The sequence below is a fragment of the Microtus oregoni genome, unplaced genomic scaffold (assembly GCF_018167655.1).
Source record: "Microtus oregoni isolate MIOR12 unplaced genomic scaffold, Mior012 000003F_ref0000135, whole genome shotgun sequence".
Classification (NCBI taxonomy): Eukaryota; Metazoa; Chordata; class Mammalia; order Rodentia; family Cricetidae; genus Microtus; species Microtus oregoni.
Window position 1 is genome coordinate 61,681,104 of NW_024543062.1, and position 19,577 is coordinate 61,700,680.

Here is a 19,577-nt window from a genome sequence, read left to right on the forward strand (position 1 = left end):
CCCATCTCAATATGCAAGATGGAGAGTGATTAATAAAATATTTAGCATCAACCTCTGGCCTCCACAGACATGTAACCACACAAATATAAACACATGCACATTCAAACAAACAAAAATATATCATGGGCTACGTGTGGTGGTACACGCCTTTAATCACCGCAGCCTGGTCTACATAATGAGTTTCAGGCTAAAAAGGGCTAAATAATGAAGACTCTATGTCAAAAAAAACTAAATAAGGGTTAGAGGGATGAATCAGCGGTTAGAGCACTCACTGGGTGCTGTTCCAGAGGACCTGCATCTAATTCCCAGCACCCACGTGGCACCCACACGGCAGCAAACAATCAACTGCAACTCCAGCTCCTGGGGATCCATGGGCACCAGGCACATACACGGGACACAGCTATACATGAAAACAAAACACCCATATATATAAAATAGAAAAAAAAATTTTAAATCATTAAGTAGATGTCAAATACAGTAAGCATAATTGCAGAGCCATTCTGTTTGGGACAATGGTTTCAGCCTATATTGTCTACTGTAAGAGAGGAAATATTCAAGTCCCTTAATAGTGACCTCTTATATCCATCCAGGGGCAGTACTACTTCAGCAAAATGGAAAATTGATCTTGCACATAAATCTGTATAAATTTGATGTAAGCAAAAAGGTAACTACTACAAATCAGTGGAGGCTAGGCAGTGGTGGCGCATGCCTTTAATCCCATCACTCAGGAGGCAGAGGCAGGTGGATCTCTGTGAGTTTGGGGCCAGCCTGGTAGTCTACAAGAGCTAGTACCAGGACAGGCTCCAAAGTTACAGAGAAACCCAGTCTCAAAAACAAAAACAAAAAAGTCAATAAAGAGAAAGAATTAAAATATCCATTTTAAATATAAGGTTAGTTTCCTAGTTCACAGCACTTTATAAAAATTAATTCCTAATTTATTCAAAAACATATAACAAGTAATATTCTTTAAAACTCTTAGAAGAAAATACAATTACATAATAATTTCAGGATAGGAAAAGCATATGTGTACATGTTTTGAACAAATCAAGGCCATAAACAGAGGTTAGACTATTTAACTACACAAATAAATTGAAAACTCTCAGATATCAAGGAATTCAATAAAAAAGATAATAAACAGCCGGGCGGTGGTGGCGCATGCCTTTAATCCCAGCACTCGGGAGGCAGAGGCAGGCGGATCTTTGAGAGTTCGAGGCCAGCCTAGTCTACAAGAGCTAGTTCCAGGACAGGCTCCAAAGCTACAGAGAAACTCTGTCTCGAAAAACCAAAAAAAAAAAAAAAAAAAAAAAGATAATAAACTCTAACAAAAAGGTATTTCAGCCAATAGCCTTCAACAATCAGAATATATAAGGACTACTTACACATCCGTAATAAGAAAAGAAGCCTAAAAGCTCTCTAAACCATAATTTAAGAGAATGAGCCAGAACAGGCATCTGCTACAATTCAATCCATAGGACCCACAGATTGAAAACCTTAAAATACCTCCCATAAGTTGTCCTCTGACTTCCGTATGCACACCGTGGTCAGTGCACATGCAAGCAACTGCATGAACATAAACACACCACAAAAAATTAAATGTGAGTAATATTTTAGAAGTAATATTCTGATATCTAGCTAAGATAAAGGACAGAACATAGTGAAGCAGCATCTTGTCCCATTTTTCTATGTTAATATTTCATTACCTATTATCTCAGTTTATATATAGAACTCTGGGATGTAGAAATAAAAATATTCTATATTATGCTCTTCCATAGATGAGCAAAAACTTCAAATTTCCTATTAATAATCCACAATAATATTTTTCTAAAAACCTCACTATACAAAAATTTGTACCTGAGTGTTCTTTATTCATAGTATATAAACATAGTAGCTTTATTCATTAACAGCCCAAAATGGGAAACCCAGGGATCCTTCAATGAGTTAAACAGTCAAACAGTCACACCATGGGACAATTATTTAGCAAAAAAAGAAGAGACCTGCTTTTAAAATTACATGTATTTATTTGAGAGGAAGGCACAATGCCCAATTGTAAAGTTCAGAAGACAACTTTCAGGGATTAGTTCTTTCTTAAAAAAAAAAAAATATTTATTTATTTATTTATTTATTTATTTGTTTATTATGCAATATTCTGTCTGTGTGTCTGCCTGCAGGCCAGAAAAGGGCACCAGACCCCATTACAGTTGGTTGTAAACCACCATGTGGATGCTGGGAATTGAACTCAGGACCTTTGGAAGTGCTCTTAACCTCTGAGCCATCTCTCCAGCCCCCAGGGATTAGTTCTTCATCCGTGGGCCCCAGAGATTGAAATTGTCATTAAACTTTAACTGAAATTTAACTACTGAATCATCTCATTGCCCTATTTTGTTATTATCTTGTGTGTGTGTGTGTGTGTGTGTGTGTGTGTGCTCGCGCGCGCATATGTACACATGCACACACGTGGAGAAGACATTGTGTTGCAAATAAACTACAAGACTAGGGATGGAGCATGGAAGGCATAGTATGAGAGAGCAAGGGAGGGCAAGATTATAAGGACAACATGAAGGTTCTTTGTGCTGACAGAACTGCTCAGTATTCTGCCTGATCAATGTCAAGGTCCTAGTTGTGATACTGTATTTTGTGTTACTTTGTATTTGTATCATTTTGTAAGGTATTAACTACTGAAAAAAGATATTAGAGATTGTACATCTCTAATATTCTTACAACTACAAGTAAATGTATACTAATCTTACAATAAAGCATTTCAAAAAAGACAAAACCCAGAGTGTCCTATTGTAGTACTACTTGACATCAAACAAGATAAATTACCAGAAGGCCATGTAAATACCACCTGTGTTTCTATCACTTAGGTGGCAATCATCACCTTCCCTATCACCAAGCCTTGTCAACATGATTCACCATCTCCTTATCCACAGGGCTATCCACTGTGTCTTTATTATCTGTCATTCCTGCTAACAGCCTGAAGTACTTTAAAGACAGAAACGCATTTTTCTTTATGTGTACATCTACAACCTAACAGCACAAACATATAGTAGGTGCTGTATAAGTGGATGTTCAGTTGAAGTTAGTTCTTCCTTCCTGTTCATACAAAGTGTCGCAACACTAGAGGAAGGATGGGAAAGGGCTGAGAAGAACAACACCCCAGCAGCCAAGATACAGGGCCCCTCATGAATACCCTCCTCCTTCCCAAGGGCCAAGAACCCAAATGAAGCAAAAGTCTGCACAGAGCATGTGGTGGCAGCAGTGTAAATACTAGTTCAGTTGCTGAGTCTCTTTTTACCTCCTATTTCAAGCTCTGCAAATGACAGAATTAACCATTTACAGTTTGGGTCACTAGAACGCAATAAGGTGGGCTGGACTGGGCTCCTCTAGAAAGGATTTTAAAGGTTAGCTGACAGCTTTTTTCCAGAAATGATTAGACTCAAGAATTGTCCAGAGACAGAAGACTACACTAAAAACTAAGATCACTCAGAAACCTCACACTCTGTGATTGGGCAAACATAGTCGGCTAGTGGAGTGGGGAGAGGGTTCCCACGCCCTGAAAACAATGAGAACTCCTCACTCCTACTCCAAATAGTTTGAGCATAAAAAGGCACAAGCGGTTGCTTTTCTGCTCCTAATGTTATCGGATAATTTTTCAAATTCTTACTCAATTACATATCACTCTTATCTGCACTCTTCACAGGCCAAATAGGCCTGCTTTCACATCATGCCTACTAAGCCCAGAGAACACAAGTATCCCTCCCAAGTAATTCCTGCTCTCATAAGCATGAGATCATTTTACATCAAGTCTCGTGTGAAAGAGTAAGTGTGCGTGTATGTGTTTAAATGTGTATACATGTTCTTTTTAAAATAAGACCAAAAGAAGAGAGAAATGTGGGGCAAAGGTAAAAAACCTGACAGTTTCTATTGCTGCCAGGATAATGATTAAAATGATTTAACTCTTTTGTTGCTGATTCCAGAAAAGCCGGCATTTCTGAACTGACAGTTCTACAAAATAGAAAAAAAAAAAAAAAAACACCTCTCTCCTCCCTCCATCTCTCCATAGACACAGACACACAGATACACACACTTAGAAAGAAGAAGCAATTGGCACATCGGCACAATTCAATAAACCAGATTCAACCTTTAGTGGTCAGAGTACCACTGTAGTTTGAGAGAGATGCAGGTATTTCAAAATTGTGTTATTACTACCCTTAACACACCCATACCAAAAATTTCATTAATCCAAGTAACAGATGCCATCTACCCCAAATGCTACAATGTTTGGTTTAAAACTGCTGACAGCAAAGGGCTGAGACAACTTACATCACCACAAATCACTGAATAAATACAGATGAAGAGATACAGCACAACCGACTCTAAGGATGCCTAAAGTATATGGCCTATTTATGTCACTTAAGGATGAAACTTAAGTCAGGAGTAAGAGCTCTAAGAAAAACTCAGGACATGTCCAGTCTGTTTTCTTTCTCCTGAGATAATAATCAGTATCCAGACTCAGTGGCAACTCACTCAATGCAAACCATACTTCTGATCGTACATCCTAAAGAAGAAATGTTTGCATCTTTCCATTCTCTACTTAAGAACTGAAGATTCTGAGGGTGGAATGGCTTGTTCGGGAGGTAACTCATCCTAAAATACCCTAAAACCTCTCTTCCCATGAACATATCCCTCAAAAGCTACAGTTATGAAAACATGAGCCATAGTTATTATTAATAATGCTCATTTTAGAACAGTAGGCTGTTGCTTAGCCTATTCATTGGGTATAAAGAAAACATAGCCATAAAAACATTTCAACTATTCCTCCTTCAATTTGTCCACCTATGAAGCAATCTTCCGATCAGACTGTAATACCTAAGAAAACAGCACAGCAAGTGCTCTCTGGGTCAGGGCCACTCTACCACTAGCTGGAGTCTATCTCTATGTGTACAAAAGCTATCCAGGAACAAGCACTGGAGCTAGGGAGAGTGTTGTACTGAAAGTATTTTTGTGCCTATAAGGAGAAATGGGCCCTTCAAGCAATATCTTCAATATTTTAAATTAGCAAGAATAATGAACTCTAAAACCATTTTTTAAAAAATAATTAGAGATGTTCTAATTTAACTCCTAATGTCACAAATCAGAAAACCAAGACATAGTCAAGACAAGTGAAATATGTACCAGGAAGGCATTTAGAACAATGTATTAACTCTTTATTTTTTATTTAGACACTGGGAAATGAGAAAAGTCAAATAAACATGTAGAATATCTCAGACTATCAAAGAGTTTTCAAGTGAATTCTTTTGTTGTTGTAGTGATGGAATTTTAAGACAGGGTGTCATGTAGTCCAGAGTAGCTTTGAACTTTCTAAGTAACCAAGGCTGTCTAACTCATAATCCTCCTGCTGCTACCTCTCAAGTGCTAGGATTAAAGGTGTTTGCCACCATATCCGGCATCCAAATGAATACTTCCATTTAAGTCTCACAATACTTATTAAGTCAGCCTGTGCTTGTGCCGTTCTCATCACTACTTACTGGTGTGCTTTGGAGCAAGTCATTTAACCTCATTTCGCTTCATCTGTGAAACTGGGATGATAATCATAAGAGTTACCTCATAGAGTCATTGGGAAATTCTTGGGCTAATATATGTAAAGCTTCCAAATCACAGTTTACAACTTTAAAGCCCTTAATAAGTGTTAACCACCAGCTCCACTACTAGTGAAAGCCAGGAACTGTTGTCCCCAATTTGCAGATAAGAAACACAGCTTCAAAATACCCACCTCTAGACAAGATGCCTCCCAAAGAGCAGTTCACTCATCCACAAGTTCTGGTACCAATACGCACACACGCACACACAGAAGGGAAAGGAAAGAAGGTAAGGAGAGAGAGAACTCCTGGTAGGTCATGTCTTGACAAGTTTCATCCTCTTCCCTTTTGTTGTCTGTGCTCTGTCATCCTGTAGAGTCCTGGCCATTCCAGCCATCCATGGCTGATGAAGTCTTCTCCAGGAAGAGCATTCAGACCTGCCTTCTATGTCATGTTTCTAACTACAGAAGCTAGTCTTAATAGCACAGATATTGTCAACTTCCACAAAAGCCTTTTGAGTTACCTACCTAATGATTAACGCACTGCAAAAACAGACTGGTAGGGAAAGATTCTGTCTCCTACCAACAGATAGTATCCTTTAAAAAAAAAAAGAATGGAAAGGCATACATCCTAGCTGTTTTCCTTCCTCAGGAATATATATTTCAACTTTAAGAATCCACTCACAATGTACATATAAGGCCAAGGCTACTAAACACCAAATAAAAACCAAGGAAGAGAGTTTTCCTGTTTGTCCCCTTGAACCTTTCCTCCCCATGTGCTGCAGGCCATGCGGCTGTTTCTAGCAAGCTGTGGCTCTTGCAAAACCCATGCTTTGAAACAGTATCCTAACGATTATGTGTGTGAGTCAATGCTCTTAATTCCTGGTCAAGACAGAACAAATTTTTCTCAAATTAGGATTATGAATATCTGTTAAAAATGGTAAATAAGTCCTAGACGAGTATAGAATGTATTTTGCTTCAAGTACAAAAAAGGCTTGACTTTTGTTTTAAACTTCTGAGAATTTCACACTAAATATTTTTCATGCAAAGTGGTTCACATTTGTAATCCTAGCACTCAGGAGATTGAGGAATAAGGCTTACTTCAAGTTCCAGGCCAGCCTGGGCTACACTGTGTGTTCCAGGACTACAAAGCAAGGTTGTTTCCAATAATAATAATGTGTACCTTTTTGTTTCTTTTTTACTCAATGTTAAGATGTGTGACTGAAGCCGGGTGATGGTGGCGCACGCCTTTAATCCCAGCACTAGGGAGGCAGAGGCAGGTGGATCTCTGTGAGTTTGAGACCAGCCTGGTCTACAGAGCTAGTTCCAGGACAGGCTCCAAAGCCACAGAGAAACCCTGTCTCGAAAAACCAAAAAAAAAAAAAAAAAAAAAAGATGTGTGACTGAAGAAATCTGAACAGCTCAAATATAGTTCTAGAACATTAAACACAAAAGAGGATAAGGGTGTATAATAATAATAAGAATCATGTCTCATTTGCAGAGGAGCTCCATCATGCTAGATAATCAGTACTTAGTCTTATGGAATGATAATATTCATAATGTTTAATCTATTTTGAATTTCAAGTAACATTAGGGAAGGGAGTGGGCTTTTTCTGCAACAGAGGGGAAAACAGTAGTGTGGTGGCATGGCAATACGTCACATCCAACCTCGACTCAAAACACTGCAGTTTAACTGCTGGGTGTTTTTTATTGTGAGCCTAGCCTTTAATGACAGAGCCGTGTCTCCAGCCCTAATTTGTGAATATTTTTAAAGTGCTTAGTATGTGCTGGAAGGTGAACACATGCAAATAAAGCAGGCAGAGATGCAGAGAAGCAGGAAAGGCTTCCCGGAGGTGATTACATGTAAGCAGCGCTTTAAAGGATGAAAGAACTTACCAGACCCAAGGAAGAGAACTCAGTTCTAGGAGAGAACAGAACACGCACAAAGCATGACATAGCAAGATGTAGTACAGAAACTAGAGACAGATCAGTTCTACAGCAGTATGAAATGTGAGCGGAACAAATGGGAAATAATGAGTGTAAACAATCCTGTATGCCACGACCTAAGCAGAATAATGAGTGCTTGTTTGTTTCTAGGCACTTTGGTTATTTATCAAGGTCAATTTTTAAAAATATTTGTAAAACAAAGTATATTTCTAGGTCATCCTTTTACTCATTCATTATCATAGTCAATAAATATTTACTAAAATCCATCATTTAGGCTATAATAGTATTCCAGACATCTTTCCTATGTGAAAGAACCTCATAAGAAGAGGTATTTATAGTTGTCACACATTGAGTAAATATTTTCAATATACTTGCAATAGCAAGAAAGTAAGTCTTATTATCTTATATCACAGATGAAGATGCTTGGAAGAGAACTTGACCAAAAAGACGATATAAAACTCCAACTCAAAGCTAGTTCCAACACCTATATTCTTTGCATTATATAAGACAACACTGAGCCATTCCTACAAGCCATTACGGTGGTGGACACCGATAAAGACCACACTAAGGAAGCTAAGGCAAGAGAATCACAAGTTTGAGGACAACCTGAAGACCCTAACTCAAAAAGCAAAAATGGCTCAGCAGTCACAGCTTGTCTTGCAAGCAAAAGACCCAGAGTTCACATTCTCAGAACATACATAAATGCTGGCTGGGCATAATTGTAGCTTTGGAAGACAGGAGATCCCAGGAACTAGCTGGCTAGTGAGACTAGTTATATCAGCAAGCTATAAGTTTAAGAGACCCTACCCTACCTAACGAAAATAAAGTAGAAGAGCAATCAAAAAAGATTCCCGACACCAACACAGACATGCATGTACCCATGCACACACAAACACATATATAAGCTCACCACATACACAATAAGAAAAAACAGAGAGAAATTAACTCCTAGAAGAAGACTGAAATACAAATATTCAAAACATAAGGCAGTACAAGATTAGTTCCCTAGGGAGCTAATGAACAATCCTATGTGGGTGAAATAGAATATTTCTGGTCATAATGACCACAGGAGGAATCCCAGAATAGATTTGACTAGAAGGGTGGGATTTCAACAGATGAGCATGTAGGGCAGGGCAGGAAGAGAGGAACATTCCATGACAGCATTCAGAATGCAGACTCTGATAATAATCAAAGTTATAATGCCTGTTTGCAGGGGGACAGAACATTCACTGGGGCAAACCCTGAGTAAGTCACCAAATGACCTACACCTCACTTTCTTCACTAACTAAATGTAATGGCAGTAATACAGTCCTTGTTTAAGGATTAAGAAATATAAAGTATTTGGGATAATGTGTAGTGCACAATAATCCCAAATGGCATTGTAGCTAGTAGTGAATGTGTAAAGAATGACGGCAGTCCAGACAGGTCTCCAGTTCTCTGAAAACCAAAATGAAAAAACATGGTTGAAACAGTACGCTGTAACCAGATGGAGGACAGAGCTTGGGTCTATCTAAGAGAGTTGTCTCTAGTCAGCAGGCAATGGATTCATATCTATAGCCTTCAGAGAGATTCTCCCATGGGAGTCCTCAGGTCCTCCTCTAGGCATCTGGCTCACTTACGGCCTTCTATGAAATTGTGATGCCTGGGGATTGGTTCTAGCAAGGTTTATAGGAAAATAGATATTGTCACTTGTCAGTTCCTAACAAGACCAAGACTCTCTTCTCTCTCCGTTGTACACATTCTCCTAAAAATACAATAATGGCTGAGATAAAATTATTAACCCAATACCCTAGAGAGTTTCCTTTTTGCTCTTTTATTATTAAGGTTAAAGCAATTTTCTAGAAACCAGTTTCAGTAACTTGCAGCATTAGTTATAACTTTTTAAAACTTGGTAATTTCTGGCTTTTACCTTTTTGTCTTCAAATTAATATGCTTTCTCATACATGTTTATTATAGTTCTCAGTTCTTATATTATGTTATAATGAAAAACCATTTGTGGATGCTATGCTAACATTTGGTTATAATCACTATCTTGGCATTGATGGTTACATAGACATATAAATTGGGTACTTTTATTTTTTAGTGACAAGAGTTTCGTGTAGCCTAGGTGATCTCAAACTGGCTATGCAGCCAAAGACGACCTTGAGCCTCCTAAGCCTCCTGCCTCCACCTCTGAAAGTGGTAAGATTACACACTTTCACACTACTATACCACCTTAATGCAGTGTTGGGGATCAAACTCAGGAGTACTGAGGATCAAATCCACAGCTTTATGCATGTAAGACAAGCATTCTCTCTATTTTGTAACTAAACTACATCCACAGCTCAAATTTTATGCTTTAAATATGTACATCATATTAAATGTCTTTTAATACTTAAAAACAAAAGCTAGCTATGGTGACATATACTTATAATTCCAGCACTCAAGAGACAGAAGCAAGAAGATCATTGTAAGTTTAAGCCTAACCAGAACTGCACTGAAATTTCAAGATCACCTAGGGCTATCTAAAAAGACCCAGTCTCTAAATAAAATAAAACAATTCAATAAATTGCTTAAAACAAAGAAAAAAATATTAATATAATTACTAAAAAAATATAAAATGTTATTAATAACATATAATGCTCATATTAAGAACATACTTATATATTCAAAATATAAAAATATGTATTCATCTTAAAACTTTAAAAAGTTATTGAGACAGTAATTTTGTAGATGTGTAGGTTTATAAAATATTGGTATAAAACATGTTTTAAGACTGGAAATCGTGGGTTGGGGAGATAGCTTAGCGGTTAAGAGCACTAGCTGCTCTTCCAGAGGTCTTAAGTTCAATTCCTAGCACCCACATGGTGGTTCACAACCATCTATACGAAGACATGATGCCCTCTTCAGACATGCAGTTATTTGTGTATAGCACACATATATAAAATATAAATAAATAATTATTATTTTTTAAATCTTGGGGGTGCACGCCTTCAATCCAGCACTTGGGACACAGAGGCAGGTGATCTCTGTGAGTTCAAAGCCAGCATGATGTACAGAGCTAGTTCCAGGACAGTCAGGGCTACACAAAGAAACCTTGTCTCAGGAAAAACAAAAACAAAGGAGAAAGAAAGAAAAAGAAAAAAAGAGATAGCTCAGCTGCTTTTCCAGAGAGCCCAGGTTTTATAGCCACATGATGGCTCACAACCTTCTATAAACTACAGTTCCAGGAGTTCTAACACCCTCTTTCTTGCCTCTGCAGGTACTAGGCATATATGTGGTACACAGAAACACATGCATATAAAATACCCATACACACAAAAATAAAAATATTAAATTAAAAAAAAAAGTAGAAAACCACCTATGTTGATAGTAGCATTATCCCAACAGGTAAAGAGCAGAAGCAACCAAGTATCCATCAACAAATGACTGTAAAAACAAAATGTGACAGATTTAGTCACACAAAGGAATTTATTCTACCTTAAAAATGTGACAACATGGATGGACCTTAAGGACAATACATTAAGCAAAATAAGTCAGTCACAAATGGGTGACTACTGAATGAGCCCACTAAATGAGGTGCCTAGAGTTGGAGACAGGAAAGTAAGGGGGTTCTGCCAGTGCAGAAGTGAAGGATTACTGTTCGGTGGGTACAGAGCTTCTATTCTGCAAAATGAAGATAGTTCAATGGATAGATGATTGATAATGGCTGTAAAACACTGTCAGTATAGTTAATGACACTGAACTGTATATTTAAGAATGCATAGTTAACCATACTTAAGAATTAGTATAACAAATCTTATGTGCATTTTATCAGTTTAAAAAGGAATGAGAGTTGCTACACAATGTCATGAAAGTTATTATTCTTTAATTTTTTAAAACTCTCATTATTTATTTTCAAACCAAATTTCTTCCAAAGTAGCTTTCCAAGATTCTCCACTGTTTAAAATTGTTCTCTTAGCCGGGTGGCAGTAGCGCATGCCTTTAATCCCAGCACTCGGATCTCTCTGTGAGTTTGAAGCTAGCTTGGTCTACAAGAGCTAGTTCCAAGATAGGCTCCAAAGCTACAGAGAAACCTGTCTCGAAAAATCAATCAATAAAAATAAACAAACAAATAAATAAAATTGTTCTCTTGAATTTTATTACTAGAAATCATACATCAACTGTTTTTACTTTCAGTATTTTCCTACTGTAGCCGGCAGATGTCTAGGATGTGAGGTAGACATGACTCTCCTAAAGAAAGGCTTTATTGAAGAAGGGGAGCTCTATAGGAGGGACCACACCAGGCAGCTCAGTTTTCTGGAGCAGACAGTGGGATTTAAAAATCAGTACCTGAGAGCTAGCTGACGCTGAAAATATACCAAGCCAAGTCATATTCTATAAACTTCACAAGGGCTTATCTTTGGCTTTCAGCCTGAGTGGTACAAAATCAATGAGATCCCAAAGGGTTTCTCCCAAGGAAATTTCTGTCCCTTTTCTTCCTAGAGAATGCCTAACATAAAGCTAAGGAGTATTCATAAACACAGTTTCCAGCCACTGGTGTTTTGCAGTCACACAGCATGGCCTAACCCCTAGCATTATCACCTTCCTTCAGGGTCCTGCAAACCTGCATGCTTCATTTTTCCAAGTTTCATTTTCTTCTAGGTGTCTACCTTATTGCTGAGTCTCCACGTTCCCTAAATGAGGGAAGAAGAGCACTCAGTCACTTACCAGAAAGATGACAGCATCTGCTTGAGGATTCCAAAGAGCTGCTTTACTGCAGCTTTCCACAAACTGATTATATTTTAAAAAGTCTCCTTAGGGAGTAAGGGGTGGAGGCTGGGAGGAAAGACACTGCAGGGAAAAGACCTTTGTTGGCATGAGCTAGGAACTTCTCAGCCCTCTCCTGAGAACAAGCGTGTTTAATACCACCAATTGACATTCCCAAGCACACGTGCACACACAATAGTCTAGAGTTAAAATTTCATCTCCAGCTACCAAAGAGTACCAAAAGAGTTAAACTATCCCAGGAAATTGCTTGTGCTTTTCCAATCAAAATGTTCCAGATGCAAATTATAAAAATTTCGTTTCTCTCTGACCATAGTAGTGTACGCTGTAATCCCCGATTTGGGAGGCTAAGGCAGGAAGATCACTGTGAGTTCAAGTACAACATATATATAGTAAGAATCTGTCTTGGAGGATCTCTGTGAGTTTGAGGCCATACTGGTCAATATAGAGAGTTCAAGGACAGCCAGACTACACAGAGACACTGTCAGAATGAAAGAAAGGAAGAAAGAAAGAAAGGAAGGAAGGAAGGAAGGAAGGAAGGGAGAAAGAAAGAAAAGTAAAGGAAGAAAAAGGATGGAGTGAGTGTAGGAGGGAGGGAGGGAGAGGAGAAGGGAAGGAGGGAAAGAGGGAGGGAAGGAAGGAAGGAAGGAAGGAAGGCAGGCAGGCAGAGAGGTCAGCTGGCCCTGTCTCAAAACATAAAAATGATGATAATTTTACTATTTTACTTATTAGCTCAGTGGTGAACAAAGTTGAAATAACAGGGAGGAAAGAGAACCCTTAACACTTAATTAAGAAAAGACCTAGTGGCATTGTGGGCAGTAATATGAAGTCACCCAAGTCTCACCCAGACAATCATCTCTATTCTATGTACCATTCTTCACCACCACCCAGTGCTCAAGTGCCAGCAATGATGCTAACAGGCACCAGTTTCTAATCATGAATCTCATCAAGGCTGTCAAGAATTTCCAGAAATTCACGTATATAAAAGGACTTTATAAATCTGGAGAGAAAGAAAAGCCATGTAAAAAGACTAAGAACATTAGTGCTTGTGAGCTGGACACTGAAACACATGAACTTTTCAAAGGAATCTAAACACCCACAAGGCAGAAACAATGGTGGTTTTTAAGAAGGCTGCCACAAAGCAGACTGACTAAGGGACCATTGCTCCACACTGGGGTAGGGCTGGTGCTGAGACCTAGAAACTCTCCAGAACACATGCAAGCAGGCATTTTCAAGGAGGCAAAAATAATAGCAGAGTTCAATGTCTATTTAGAATCTACTTGATTCAAATAATTTTGACTAAAAATCAGAGACACATGCAACAATATTTTCAGACAGTTTACCTACTCATACATAAAAGGAAATTAATGTTCAAAGAGTATGGGAGTTTGATTTTTTTATTGGTGGTGGCCTGTTTTGGTTTGTTGGCGGCGGCGGGCGGGGGGGGGGGGCTGTTTTGCTTTGTTTTGTTGGTTTGGTTTGATTTTGTTTCTGAAACAGGATCTCACTTTACTCCAGACTGGCCTCAAACTCTCAACAATCCTCCTGCCTGAGTCTCGCAAGTGCTAGGAATACAAGCAGAATCACCATGCACAGCCAAAGGATTTCAGTGACAGGCACATGACACATTTTGTTACTCCCCAAGGAACTTAAACTGGAACTTGTTTCAGTCCTACTCTGGTTTCCTGTCATTTAACAGCTGGTGCTTTGAAGGTGGACACTGAGTGCAGCCTGACGGGTTGGCAAGAAGGCTCTCTGAAGAAGGCACACTATCCAGACATTGCGTCCGTACAGGTGCCAGACCCTTGCTACAGGAAATCTACAGACTACCTTCTTTATTTCTCACAGGAATAGGAAATGCACATTATTTTGCCAATTTTCCAATTAAGAAACTGAGACTCAGACAAGGCATGTATCATAGTAGATCAAAGATTGAAACCTGGATTCTATGCCTCCAATACCTTCACTTTTAACCACCATACCAAACTGATTTCTGTATAACATTATTTTTTATCTTGGCATCTATAAGAGAAGTAAATCTGGCATCACCGTGAGTTCCACAGAATGCCCAAACACTGAAGCTCTGGTGCAGTGTGCGTGCTCACGCCTGTATTCCCAGACTCACAAGGCTGCCTAAGGAAGACTGCCATGAATTCAAGCCCAACCTGAGTTATTAGTCAATTCCAGGCTAGCCTGGCCTACACACTGAGATCTTGTTTCTAAAAAGCAAAACAAATAAAATACAATTTATTAAAAAGCTGAAATTCTTAATTCTGATAGAACTGTGGGTAGCAAGCCACATCACCAACCCCAATGTCATCTCTTTGAATTCAAATTCTATGGCCTCCCACCAGAAGTACAGTTCTAGAATGTAAGCTCTGTAAAGGTCTAGAATTCTGTCTTCTTCACTCATGTATAAAGGCCTAGAACACATACTAAGCACTCAATAAACAGTTAACAAATAAACAAGGAATTAAAGCTGCCGCTTTTGATTGTGTGACCTTGGAAGGGTTTTTACCGTCTCATACCTCAGTTTCCTCATGTTCTCAAATGGTAAAAATACTTCCTGGAGGGATGTGACAATTACACCCGACCACTCCTTGGGATGTGATGGAGCATAATGAACACCAAAGTAAACTGTTACCATATCACTACTATTATACGTCATCTAATTTTGCCTAATTTTTTTTCATCACAATCAGATACTATTTCCACTATGAAGATACCGAAGTCAGAAAACTACTTCTACCTTCAGATCTGCTACCACCTAGCTGTGTGACCTTGAACAAACCTCAGTTCTCTGCATTCTCCTCAGCTGCAACTGAGGGACTAAACCAAATCAGTTCCAAAAGCACTCATGGGGCACCTCTTTGAGACAGAAATCAGGGTCAACCACCTACCAAGCTCTATACTGCTGAGTAGAGGCAATGGAAAAATATTGACACAAAATAAAACAGTCTCTAGTCTGCGACAGGGTTGAACAGAAACTCCAAATAGCTAACTGCATTACATCATCTCAATGAACAGTATCTGTAAATGCACAAAGTATTTAATTTTGAGACACTCATAAGAAATTGTTATCAATTAAGAAAATAACAGCGAATTCTGATACCTGTCAGCACTAAACCTTAAAAAAGAACAAGGGGAAAAAAACGTAAAAATCACGGTGCCTCAGTCAAATTGTGTGCTTCTGTAGAACCACCTGGGAAAGTCAAAGTTATTAACACTCCCTATGGCAAGAGTTACGAATAGGACACATTTTTTTTCAATGACATATCTGTCTAAAACTGTAGGGGGGCATTGCAAGAGCAGAATACAGTGCATCTGGGCAGGACATAGAGGCCAGTGGGCATTGTTTACAAAAACAGGCTGAGATTATGAATGGTGAGTGACAAGTAGCCAAGACCTCAGTTATAACTCAAAACCACATGTCTCTCAATTCCAATCCAGCTGGAGCTATCATTACTCAACTACCCCATCCTTGTAATAAAACTGACCAATATTTACAGTCAAGTGGATTGAAGGCTCTTTAGGGCACCTCCTGCATTGGCCAAACTGATAATGTATATTTTTAAAAAAATCCTGCAGATACAATGATGATTTCAAACTACCTTTCAACCTTCCAAGAGATAAAAGGACTACCCATTTCACACTCTACCTCTAACCCACGACCAAGGCAAGCATTAAAGGGAAGTCATGGCCTTTCCCAAGTCCTCTAAGATAGGAAAAGGTCTTCTAACATTGGTGCAGGGAAAGAAGGAGGGGCCCCTCCCTCTGTACTCTGAAACAAAGGAAAAACTCAGAGCTCCAACCGTGTGGTGGAACATTCAAGGCCATCCACCTCCCCTACTTCCCAGCTAAGGTCTCAATGGGTTGAAGCCACATGGCTCTTTGCAGTGATGGGTCAGGAAGGGGTAGTGCCTTGCACAAACACAAGCTAGGGCTCCTTCACAGGCATGGACACCTCTTAAGAGGAACGCTGTTTAAGGAAAAGCTATTTGGGTATGGGCTCCGATTCGAGAAGCCAATTTAAGCAGTGGACTAGGTGGGGAGATACACTTGGTTTCTCCAGATCTACCTTCTGTCTTACCCCTTCACGTTTTTGCTGAAAGGGAACCGGTCCTTTAAAAGCATGGAGCAGAGGGTGACAGCACAGTTGCAGCACTACTCTGACAAACCCTAACCATCCAACTCCTTCAGGGTTAGCTGCCGATGCAAGCCAGCTGGAATGGTCTTCTTTTTAGTCTGTGATCTTTGATTGTATGCAGGGTGACCATGGGTCAGACAAGTACAAGGTGCACCCAATATGGCTAAGGACTTCCTGAATCCGGTGTCATGGCAAACCTCATGTACACCAGAAAACCCCGCCTCTCCCAGGTTCCTCCAAATGGTATACCCTTCTCAAGGTTGCCTTTCTGTCTGGACTTCTCTTCAACCTTTGAAATAAACACCTGTCAGATTTCAGCTGTCCTTCAAGGAAGCCTGACTCAAGCCACCCAAAGGCGAATTGCAGCTTTTTTCTCTCTGGGAGACTCTCCTGCCCCTCCCCCACTCAGCCTTTGGGAAAGAACTGACAAAATAATGGCCAGCCCCACAGAGATACTCCTAAAGCCCATTTCCAGTGTCTGTGGCCCCTGACACTGTTGAACATTCCAAGACTCTGGTCCACCTATGAAACCACCTCTGGGGGTCAACTTGCCACCTGCTCCACCCAAGAAACGAACGCCCTGAAAATTGGGGTGGAAACGCATGCCTCACCGATCTGCAGAGCATATGCACTATGCTAATTTTCAAAATCCTTACCTTTGACCTGAGTATCGTACTCTGCGATGATCTCCTTATCCTTTTTGAATTTGGCTGGAGACGTCATGTTTTCCTTCTTTCTTCCAAATTCGAATTGTGACTTGATAGATCCACGAGAAAAATACTACCACTGAAATCAATTCCTCCAAGGCCACTTCTCCCACGGGCAGAGAAAGCCCTCGCGGTGGTCTCCAGAGCTCCGGGGTAACACGGGCGGCAGGATGGGCAGCCGGCTACCGCACACACATGCAGGCTGTGGGCGCTGAGGCCGGCGGGGAGGGGGGCGGCGGCGGCTGGCTTGTGTACTAAAGCCCTAGCCACAGCCGCAGCCTCAGCCAGGAGAACTGCTGCGCCCTGAGGCTGGCCTGGGGTCTGACATCAACGACACAGGCGGGGAGTGGAAGTCCTTCCGCACAACATGGTGTATGGGATGCGGGGGTGTGGACGCGCCCAGCTGTGTCCCCGGGAGGGAGTGGGTTTGTCTCGGGGTGCCAGGGGAGGGCTAGGCGTGCTTCGCGGGTTTTTTTGTGGTACCAGCTCAGAGATGCTGCAAATCAAATCCCAAAAGGGTGCCGTTGCAGCGCGGAGTGGATCGGAAGTCGTTTGCTCCGGTTCACTAGCCTGTAAATGCATAAAAAAGGGGGGAGGGGGCTATCAGTCCGAGGGCAGATCCTAATCGCAACAGGGGTGGGGTCGGGGATGACACTCGGAGTCCAGCTTTGGCTCATTCATCCCAGCCGAACACCGCCCGCTCGGCCCGAAGACCTGGCATGGCGAGGAAGGAAGGGAGGGGGAAAAAAAGCTCCCTCCAGATTGTTTTAAGGCAGAAAGAGAACACTTTGGGAGCGGCAGGCAGCGCGTGCTCCGGGCGGGGACTGCGGCGGGAAAGCAAAGATGCGGGTGGGGACTGCGGCACCTCGGTGCTTCCCCCCAGCCCAGCTAACCTAAGAGGAGCCCTCCCGCCGAGCCCGCGACGCGGCCCGTGACCCCCTGCTGGGGCACCTCCCAGACGTCCACAGGATCAGTACCTGAGGGGACAAACCAGACGGGCACAACTTTTCTTCCCCTCCTGCCCATCCTCCCAGTTGTTTTGTTTTTGGTAACTAGCTTCTCCTGGCAGCAAAGCGGGGGGGGGGGGGGGGAGAGGCACGACACGGGACGAGGGGGGCCGACGGGGGAAGGACTGCAGGAAGGGCCCGCTCCGCACGGGACATCCAGGAAAACAATGTGGTCTGCAGAAGCAGGAAACGGGCTAGAGGCGAGGGTCTAAACCGGGAAACCCCGGGGATGGGAGACGAAGAGCAGCGGTCCCCTCCCTCAAGCCAGGGACGAGGGTGCCTCTAAATGGCATCCCCAATATTTTTTGTTCCCCAAGCCCAGGGATCACAAATACCGCACCCAATCCCAGTCGGGTGGGAGGCATCAGTGAGAGTCGCTCTAGAAGGCGCGGGAGGAAGCGGCAGCGGGGCTGAGGTTAGGGCTCCAGTGCTGCGGAGGGCCCCTGCCTCCTTAGGCCGCCCTGTCCCCGCGGGCGCACGGGCGGCTCCAGGCAGTGTCGCCTACTCCCGGCAGCTGGAGGAAGGGCCGCGCGCAGGAAGAGCGAGCAGAGGCCGCGCGGTGCGGGCGGGCGGGCGGGCAGGAAGCGGGAGGCGGGCGTGAGGTGGGGTCCTGAGGAGGGAGAGAGCCCGGGCCAGCCGAGCGGCCCAAGCTTGGATGACCAGAGAGGGGGCCGAGAAGACGGCTTTGGGGGGCAAAGCAGTGGGAGAAACCCCGACATGAAGTACAGGATGTTGGCAACTTTGGGGACCCGCTTGAGGTTGGGATATCGGAGTGGGTGGAGAGCCCTGGGAGACAGACCGCAGAGCTAGACCGAGAAAGAGCCCCGCAAGCTGTGAGGGACACCCCCATCTTTCCGGGTCCTGGGCTGCCAGCCAAGGCCGGGAGAGCAGGGACGAGGCCAGCGGACCGTTACGGCGAGGCCCCGAGGTGGACCCTGCCAGCCGTGTGCAAAGGGGCTGCGGGAGGGCGGTGTCGCCGCGTGAGGACAGTCCTCGGAAATGCAGCGATGGGCGGGGAGAAGAGCAGTCCCGAGAAGTATTATGGACTGTACTGGGGGATTTGGAGGGTCGCGGGCCGAGGAGGGCGCTGTGAGGACCGTGGGCGGCGGCACCGCTAAGGCGGCGCCGAGAGCAAGAGCAGCAGCAGCAGCAGCAGCAGCATCCCCGCCGCGTCCACCCGCCCAGTCCGGGTTTGTTCAGTCAGGGCAGCGAGCGGCCAGGCTACGGAGAGGGAAGGAGGAAGGAGCCTTTACCTGGCTCTGCCGCGATGGGTCACAGGCCCCGGGTTCCGCTTCCCACTTAGCGCTCTCCTCCCCGCCACCCTCTTCTACGCAGTTCGGCCCCCTAGTTCCCTAAGGAGACTCCGCCAACTCCGCAAGACCCCGCCGGGAAGCAGAGCCCACCCCCTCGCCAATCACCACCCGCTTTCTATCGACCGATGGGGC

At 42.5% G+C, this 19,577-nt stretch overlaps 1 protein-coding gene across 6 annotated transcripts in view; it reads right to left on the bottom strand.

Moving 5' to 3' along the window:
• Srgap2 (SLIT-ROBO Rho GTPase activating protein 2) overlaps window positions 1–19,520 on the bottom strand; it is a 217,218-nt gene extending 197,698 nt beyond the window's left edge. For 5 of the 6 annotated variants that reach the window (XM_041648002.1, XM_041648000.1, XM_041648003.1 and 2 more), the window contains exons 1-2: window positions 19,386–19,520; window positions 17,075–17,695 (exon numbers count right to left, since the gene is read on the bottom strand). In XM_041648002.1, the coding sequence (XP_041503936.1) occupies window positions 17,075–17,141 (67 nt within the window). In that variant the 5' untranslated portion in view covers window positions 17,142–17,695; window positions 19,386–19,520. Of the gene's footprint in view, window positions 1–17,074; window positions 17,696–18,472; window positions 18,653–19,385 lie in introns of those variants that run through there. The other variant, XM_041648001.1, reaches the window with a different exon arrangement.
• Between the last annotated feature and the right edge of the window lie 57 nt (window positions 19,521–19,577).